The sequence below is a fragment of the Chiroxiphia lanceolata genome, chromosome 1, assembly GCF_009829145.1.
Source record: "Chiroxiphia lanceolata isolate bChiLan1 chromosome 1, bChiLan1.pri, whole genome shotgun sequence".
In the NCBI taxonomy this organism is placed as follows: Eukaryota; Metazoa; Chordata; class Aves; order Passeriformes; family Pipridae; genus Chiroxiphia; species Chiroxiphia lanceolata.
The window spans coordinates 93083980-93093007 of NC_045637.1; the positions used below are offsets into that span (position 1 = coordinate 93083980).

The window sequence follows — 9028 nt, forward strand, 5'->3', positions numbered from 1 at the left end:
GATTTGTTAAAATATTTTTGTGTTTATAAGAGGAAAGCTGACATGTATAAAGAAATAAGTGCTTTTGTAAATTTTTTTTGTTGTATGATTCAGCATTTAAAGGTTTAACAGATGCAATTTTTTGCACTCTATCTGCATATATTCATAAAAATTGTATTTATTTTCTGTCTTTAAGGTTTACTTTGTTTTTTTCTTCCAATGTTATAAAATGCAGTATGTGCAACATTAAAAAAAACAGTGTAAAAACATTGTCTCATTTTGTTGTAATCTTTAACTGCCTCTAAAAAGATAACTCAGGGAATTTATGGAAAGAATTTGAATACATCAGAGATGCTTAATGGAAATTTTGAGGATGAAAGAGGGTAGAGGAGACGGGATCAGAATCTTGACTCTTATTTACTTTCACAAGAATAAGTGAATTAAAATCCTTTTAAAGAGCATGGGGCAGGCTCTGGGTTAGCTCCTGAGTGCTGCTGCAGGGACATGCAGACAGCGGTGGTGTTCCCTCTCTGTAGGTGGGATACAGGACTACTATAAATCTGCTCCACTGCAAAATCTGGTGGAGATCATGACTAGGGGTGTACCAGGAGCAACTTGGATGAGCTGGAGCTACTCCAGGCTGTAGATGGGGGATGTGTGGCAGGCTGCAGGAGGAAAAGTCTGCTGCTTTCTCTTCCCTTGTTCCCTCAGCCCTGCCTGTCCTTGCAGCAGAATGGGGCCTCCAGCTCTGTGTTTCCAGAGGACCTGAAGGAAGGCTACACCCTGACGTGTAGTTTCAGAAATACATGTTCCTTAGTTTTCCCAAACACCCACATCCTGCAGTGCTTATGAGAGACAATCCCAGCTGTGTTTTTTGAGCATCACATATTAAAGGGATATTTACTATTAAATATTTCCAGCTTAGCTACAATTATTCAGCACCCAAAGGTAGGATTTTCCACCTGGGTGAGATATCCTATTGAGGGCTTTTCACCTCAATAGATTATCTGAAAGGTTTTGAGAGTATTGCCTCTGAGAATATGTTTTCAGAATGAAGATTGAGGAGAATATCACTGTTGTCAACTACAGCTCAAAATTTTGGTCATGCAGGTACATTTTTTCCCCCGCTGGTTTGTTTGGAATAAATTCAGCACTGATAATCAGCTCAGTTAGGACAGTACTTTTAAAAAGTATGTAAAAATGGCAAATTACTTGTTTGACCATGCCTCTCTTCTCTCCACAAATGAAGCTGCAAACTAATTTGTTCTGGCTTTCATTCAGTGGAAAGCAAAATCTTTGTTTTTGGAGGCAAAGGAAGCATGGGCAAAAGAATAAGAGGAAATAATGCAACTAGATTCATGAAATGGTTGAAGGGAGGTGGTACAGCTGTTTTGCTGGCACTGCCTGAATTATAGGTAACAACTTTTGGCATGGCTATAGAAATTCTCCTCATCTGTTGGAGCGCTCTGGCACAGACTCAGAAATGACCTGAATTCAGAGCATTGAGTACCTGTGTGTCCTGCAGCCAACAGAGAAGATGATCATCCTTCTGTGGTTCCAGCCAAATTGTCCAGAGCACATGTATCTGAGGCTCTTGTGCAGCCTTTTATTTCAGGAGGGACAACATTTTATCTGCTGGAGGTACATTGTAATGGCTTTTGCTTTCTCACAGTCAGGGTTTCCAGCTGCTTCTGAGACATGCCCTCCATCTAATTATTCACAGTGGTGGTACCAGAGAACTCCCAGGGAAGGATGACAGGTGGGTAGCTCCTGCAGGCACAACAGGTCTTTTCTAGGGAGGCTCTGCAGGGTGTGAATGTTCAGCTGCATCTCACGGACTTGAGCAGCAAGAGAAGAACAGTGAACGTGTTTCCACTCGGTCTTTTGTTGCAAGTCCAAATTCCTTGAATAAAGCTGAGGAAGGGAGAGAGAGACTCAACAATTATCATTCGCTGCCATGTGGTGATGAGTGTAACTCAGTGCCTTCACCCCAAATCTTGACTGTTGTTCTAAGCTCATTACCAGGCAAAGAGTGACGACATCATACAGTGAATATTAATTGGAGTTTGCAGATAGAGGGGAGTAAATAGGGCATGGAAAGCCACTTGAAATTATTGTAATGACAGTCCTTCTGCTGTTTACACAGAAGTCACTGCATGGCTTGTACCTGTGAAAGACTCAGAATCCCCTAGTGTTACAAAAGCCATGTGCTTGTCAGCAAGCAGCACTTAGGTTCGTATTTTGGACCTCCCTATAAAAAGGCAAAGATATGCTCTGTGTAGTGTATTTCTATTCTTGTGATGCTTCTAGTGCAGGTGCCTTAGCAGAGTGCAACTGCAGACCTGCCTGAGGAAGAGTAGGCTCAAATCCCCATGGGCGTGGGTGTGGAGCGCTTTGGCTTCCACACCCGCTTGTAGAATTGGGTCTTGTATGCCTGGGCACATGTCACTGGAATGAAAAGGAGGCTGTATAAACAGTTTTGTTTCTCTCTCTGTTGCATTTCAGAGGTGCACTTGGACCCCCAGAGAACGTGGTGCCCCACGGCCGACTGCCAAACAGTGTGCCACATTGCACCAAGCGAGCCTAGAGCACCGGTGCCAGTGGAGTGCCCGGCTTGCCACCTGATGTTCTGCTCCTCTTGCAAGGAGGCCTGGCACCTGCAGCACCTGTGCCGGGAAAACCAACCTACTCCAGTCCCAACCGAGCAGGGGTAAGAGGGGAGTCCATGGAGGCCATACATTCTTTTGGTTATTTTTGTCACAGTGCCCCTGCTTAGTATCTATAAAATCAGAGTGTAAATTTCATGCACTGTGAAAAACCTGGTTTTAGCTCATTTTGCTTAGGTGCAAATAACCTATTGGACAAGTTTCCATAACTCCTTAATCTACAGAAAGAAAGCACTTTTGTGCTTAGATTCTGTCATGTCTCTGGCCCTCCATCTTTATTTTCAGAATCAGATTTTGTTTAGTTGTGTGTTCAAAGTTTTTGATCATTTTTTGCAAGAACGGAAAGACTTAAAATGTAAGCATTCTGCTTGCTGGAGACTTCATTGGATAAGGAGTTGCCAAAATGCTCTTGCCGTGATTTTTTTCCTCCAGGTTTGATTGATGGCTTTGGTGGAGTTTAAGCTGATTTTGTTCAGACAGGGTCAGTGCTTTGAGTTGCATAATCCAGTCCTGTTAAATGACTTGTGCAAGCTGTCTGTAACAAAGTCCAAAGTTGTAATGCTATAGGTAGTTAATTTGTGGGTGTAGTGAGTGTTGGTTTTATGTAGCATAAAAGCACAAGGCAATGGAGTTTCACTTTTATGTGATATTAATATCTTACACCTAGTAGTGAGTATATGTCAATGTAGGGTAGTGAACATAAGAAGCTTCCCACATTTGAGTGCATTAAGACAACACCACTAGATGCTCTGGAAAAGAAGCCCAGTATACTTTAGGCAGTGGAATATCAACAGTAATTGCATTCAGATTTCACTGTGATGTTTCCTTGCTCTTCTAGATCCCTTATTGGAACAGAGACAGAGGCACCAATTAAGCAGTGCCCAGTTTGTCGGATCTATATTGAGCGAAATGAGGGCTGTGCTCAGATGATGTGCAAGAACTGCAAGCACACGTTTTGCTGGTACTGTCTACAGAACTTGGATGTAAGTGCTGCAGGAAAAACACCTGGATAAAGAGTAATGGGATTGGGCTTAGTGTGAGGAGGCCCTGTCCAAGCTCTTCATTAATTCCTTGCTGTCCTAGCAAATATCTTGGCTTCCTTCAGCTTCTGACTCAATTTCTTTCTCATCTTTCACCCAGTACTTTTATTTGTATCAGTATCCTTTTTTCCCCCCATGAAGGGTTATAGCCACATCTGTGGGTCCCATGCTAGTTCTTTGAGGGAAATAAGACGGACTGGTTGCTTTCTGGAGGTTCTTTCCAGCAACACCTTGCTCTTATTCCCTCTTCCAGTAGTTAAAAACCATTTGGTTGAGAGCGAGGGAAAATAAGTGTCTTCCACCCGCTTCAACAACAAAGGACACAGTCTGTCCAAAAAGTGGTCTGATACTGGGTGAAGTGGGTTGTTCCATGGTAGAGTGCTTAAGAGCTCATGGACTGTGTTTGCTGAAGAGACTGGTTGGTTGGGAAGCTTGAGGATAAAAACGTTGGATTATGAGCCTGGATTGTGAAGTGCCTGTTGGTTTCTCAAGGGTTGCAAACTAGTCTGAACTCGTGTGGACTTCAAGTTTCCTAGCAGAATTAAGAGTCCCGGAAGTAATGTGCTCGTGGATATGGCAGTTTGCCTTTTTGGCACAGACATCACTAATAACTGTGGGAGTGTGCAAAGGACTTTACCAAGCCCTTAAAACAAAATGTTATGTGCTGCATGGCTTTTCTTGTCCTCTTTTTTGTACTGCACCTCCTGTTGCAGCCAGCAAACAAGGAGACTTCCTCATTCTTCATCCTTCCTTTACTCGTCATGCTAAACAGGTTTCACTTAGTCTCGTGTCCCATTTCCGTGTGGGTGAGCATGCTTTTTCAACGTGAGTCTTCCAGCTTGCTTCAGAGTACATCCAGTACAGGGTGATTGCTTAACACTGTGCTGAAGTGGAAGACTGTCAGATTGTCACAGGCTCTGCAGATACGCCCTTTTTGAGTTTTTGTCAGTTCCAAGAGAGAAAGAGGAAAAGCAACTGTAGTTGTGGGATTCCAATGTGTTTTTTCTAAATGTGCAGGGTTACAGGAACTTGGGGCATAGATGAAGGCAATAGGTGTAAAGGCAGAGAGTAGGTTTGAAAAATGAAAGGGGAAGCAGCATCATCTTACAGCACAGCTGGCTAAGGGAGGGTAGTGGAGGGTGTGAGTCACCTTCTGAAAAAATTGGTAATTTAGTAAGTCTTAATGAGAAAAGAGAAGGGAAACAGGATTTTTCTACTTCTTAAATTTCCCCATTAAGCCTAGGAAGAAAATGACTATGAAGCGTAAGTACAGCAGGAGAACAGCAAGCAGAAGCACCTCAGGGAGATGATCCCTCACCTTACCAGTTTTCAGAGATATCTGATGTTTTCAGCCCCCTTTATTATCATTAAATTACAGACCAGGTTCTTGTGCAATAGGTGCAACTTAGAGACGTACGCTTCTTAAAAGTGGGGGAGGAAAGATGCTGGCTGACAGCTGAGGTGCCAAACATACACCAACTTTTGGAACTCTGAGAAGTTTGTCTGGGTAATTATTTAGAAGACAGGTGAACTTGTCTGCCGGCAGCAGGCAATTTTAAAGCAGTGTCAGGAAGGTTGTGTTTCCAGTCTGGTCTTGAACCACTCCCTGCAGTACCGTAACCTGCTCTTAGAGCTTCTCCTTCTGTTTTTCAGAACGATATCTTCTTACGCCATTACGACAGAGGCCCTTGCAGAAACAAGCTCGGCCACTCGCGGGCTTCAGTGATGTGGAACAGAACTCAGGTGTGTTCCTAGCCAGCTGGGCAGAGCTCTCATGCGCACATGAAGCAAAGAGATTTTACCCTTCGGGAAGGACCGAGAGGATTATTTTTGTTTTTTCCCCTATCTTCTTTGTGATCTATGCTGTGCTTATGCCTGCACACGTGTCCTTTATTTTCCACATTAGCTCAATACCTATTTTTCCCCACCATGTCTTTCAGGTTGTGGGGATCCTCGTTGGACTCAGTATCATAGCACTGGTGACCTCTCCTTTGCTGCTGGTGGCATCTCCCTGCATCATCTGCTGCATTTGCAAATCTTGCCGGAGCAAAAAGAAAAACCACAGCCCACCAACCACCTAAAACTCTGTGTCTGTTTGAGTCTCCTCCACCTGTACAGCATATATATGTGAGAAAGCACATTGGCTGTATTTTGGTGCCACACCTACCAAATAATGCTTGTTTTTTTCTGCCAATTCTTGGGATAAGTGCCTATTCTTTACAGGCTATTCTATCACTAACAAATCCTACAGTGGGAAAGATCTAGATTATTGTGCAGTATGTATGGTGTGGGCTTTTGCTTCCTGAAAAGGAAACCAGGACACCATTCCCTAGTTCATGCCATAAATATGAGGCACCTTCCAAGACTGCTGGAACTTTCCCATTTTCCCTCAGCTGCACGTGACTTGATCCTGCAGTGTTACACTGCCTTTGCAGACCCAGTCATTACTGTTGTGCTTTCTGTTGGTTCTTGGTGACACTCAGATTTCTCTGAGGAGCAGGTGGATGCATGAAGGAGGCTGTGACCCTGTGAGAGGCCCAAGATGGAGCAGTGTCCTGCCAGGGGCCTGCAGCCTGTGGAGAGGGAAGACCACGCTGGAGCAGGTTTTTCCCGGGTAGGACTTGTGGCCCCTGTGGGGGACACACTGGTGCAGCTCATTCTTGAAGGACTGTACTCTATGGAAGACTGACCCACGGGACAACAGTTTGGGAAGAACTGCTGCCCGAGGGATGGACTAACATCGGAGAGGTCCATCAAGGACTGTCTCCTATGGGAGGGACCCATGGGATCAGGGGAAGGACTCCTCTCCCTGAGCAGCAGCAGAAACAGCAACTGACCATAACCTCCATTCCCCATACCCCTGCACCACTGGGGAGGGAGGAGACAGAACATGGAAGGAAGGAGGGGCAGGGGGAAGGTGTTTTTAAGATTGTTTTATTTTTCACTCTTGGTCTCTTATTCTGTTAGTAATAAATTTAAGTAATATCCCCACTTTGAGGCTGTTTTGCCCATAAAGGTAATCAGTCAGTAACCTCTCCCAGCTCTCTCACTCTGCTCTCTAGATACTGTCACAGAAGTGGTAGGTGTTCTTTTAAGAAGAGAGTGTAGTCTGCTGAGCAGACTAGCAAGGACAAAGGCCTTAAATGATGCTGTCTGTTTTCTTTTTAATTGATTTCTTTTATAAATGCTGTCTGACTTTGCTACCAGTCGTGACTGGAGGGCAGGCAGTGCTCACCAGTGTGAAAGGCTCTATTTATTCTTCGTCCACAGCTTTGAAGGGAAGCACAAAGGTAATCAGTACCTTCTAAATACAGAGTGCAATGCAGGCAACTGCCATTTATAATAAATAAAGAATGTTTTCTGTGTGTGTTTTTCTTTAAGAGCACTAATGGTAGTGCTTTGGGGTACTTGTGACAGATTATAGAGTGTCCAACCCTTGGCTTTGCACTATTTTTCTACCTATGTTTTTACAGCTCTACTGTCATTTCCATTTGATTGATGAACTTGAAGTTGTGAGTCTTACTTTAATGAAGCCTCAAGGACAAAGATGTAGGAGCTGTACGGTCTCTTTAACCATAACCAGCGTTGCAATGGTCCAATGTCCTCTGCACGTTAAAATCTGTGGGTTTTTCATGTTTTGTGATCTTACCCATGACCAACACACCCTCTGCTAGTCCAGTTTCTTTCCTTGTCCTCTCCCTCTTTCCTTTGGTGTGTTTTTGCTAAAATGCCTAATGAGACGAAGGTGTCTGGTATTTTTTTCATTACTACTGTTGTGTTAATGAACCAGTCAAGTTCTTCCCTCTGTTAAAGAAATGCAACTGAAGGCAGCTGTCTTGCCCAGAATCCAGTAATGGACAAGTTTGACCTTTTTTGGTTCTTTACGTGTTTTCTAAAGCTAATGCAGATCTCTCCATAGAGTGGGAATTTGTTTAAACGGTTTGAAGAACAGTATTTCATAAAAGCATGGCACACATGTCTAGCTGTAAAGCCTGGGAAGGCAACACCATTCAGTTTATTTTTAAGTGCTCGATTTAAGTGCAGTTAGTTCCCCATCAGAGGCTAATTCCTATGGAGCATGCCTTATTGTCAGTGCCAGGTTAGGTGTGTGGTGAGGGTTTTTGCTACAGATTTGAAGTCATCAGGACTCCATTTTTCCTGCCTGTATGAAAGACAGAGTGTATTTTTATTTTATAAGATCCATGCCTGGAAAGCTCCCCAGGCAGCCACCAGGCCCCAGTATGGCAGCGAGGGTGTTTGGAGCAATCACCCCAACACCTGACTCCAGCCCCACACCCCTGGATGCCAACATGGCTGTCCCTGACACCACCCTGCTCACCAGGTCCTGTGTCTCTGACAGCATGGGGAGGCCCTCGACCATCTGGGAGGCTGGGAGTCTTGGAAACTCTTCGTTGATGTTGAAGTCATGATTCAAATTGTCATCCAAATCATCCAACTTAAATTGCTACTGCCACTGGGGAAGCAAGCACAATAGTGAGATACTGGCAGAATCTACAGGGCTCGTGGCAGAGGATCGAGTCCTTTTCTGGTAACTCACAGCTGAGTCAGAGATGGAGATGCTTTCTGAAGAAGAAGAGCTGGGACTCCAGTCTACTCAGAGCAAGACAGAGAATATCCATAATGTCCTGCATGTAACCTTGGGATCAGAGAAGATCTGTGCTACAGTTGCATTGCCACTGCAAGGCAGAGCACTGTCAGCAGGGCTACCTTGACAACAGCATGGCCTGGGCCAGTCCCACATGGCTTGTGGTGCCTGGAGGCATTGCCTGGGCAGGTGGGAGGTGGTGTTCCCCATGAGGTTGGGAGTAGCATGGTGGCTCTGGGCTGGGTCAGCCAGCTTTGGCTGCTGTGGACCTGGACAACTCACCAGGGCTGGAAAGATCTGCACAGGCAGCACCCCTCCAGCAGCCCAGCAGCAGAGGCCCTCCCAGCAGATGCTGGCACAGCCACCATCCGACTGGCCACGGTTACCTCTTTGGGGCTGCCAAGGGCCTGGATGGAGTCCACAACTTATTGTTCTTCTCTGTACAGTTCCACGGCCGCTACGAGCGGTGCTGCTGCTGCCCCTGAGGGCAGCAATGCCCCTGATCTCTCTGCAAAAAATGGCAACCCTCTGGAATGGCCTTCTGGTGAAGAAGAGTGTACCCTGGCAGAAAAAGATTCCTTTACCCATTCAAAAAGGACCATTTTTGTTCATCAGTCTGTATTATGCTCCTGTCCTCATTCATCTTTGCCATCTCTTCTGTAGTTCTAGATTCCTTAACTGCTAAGCCTGCTTTGGACTTTTCATATTGGTTCAAATCTCCATGCCTTTTCCCTGCT

General features: G+C 44.9%; 1 protein-coding gene across 1 annotated transcript; it reads left to right on the plus strand.

The window, feature by feature from the left end:
• The first annotated feature begins 1731 nt into the window (after positions 1–1731).
• LOC116784984 (E3 ubiquitin-protein ligase RNF144B-like) lies at positions 1732–5879 on the plus strand. Its single transcript, XM_032684124.1, has 5 exons — positions 1732–1738; positions 2485–2689; positions 3484–3628; positions 5339–5428; positions 5626–5879. The coding sequence occupies exons 1-5, from the start codon at positions 1732–1734 to the stop codon at positions 5764–5766; spliced, it is 588 nt and encodes a 195-aa protein (XP_032540015.1). The 3' UTR covers positions 5767–5879.
• The last annotated feature ends 3149 nt before the right edge of the window (positions 5880–9028 follow it).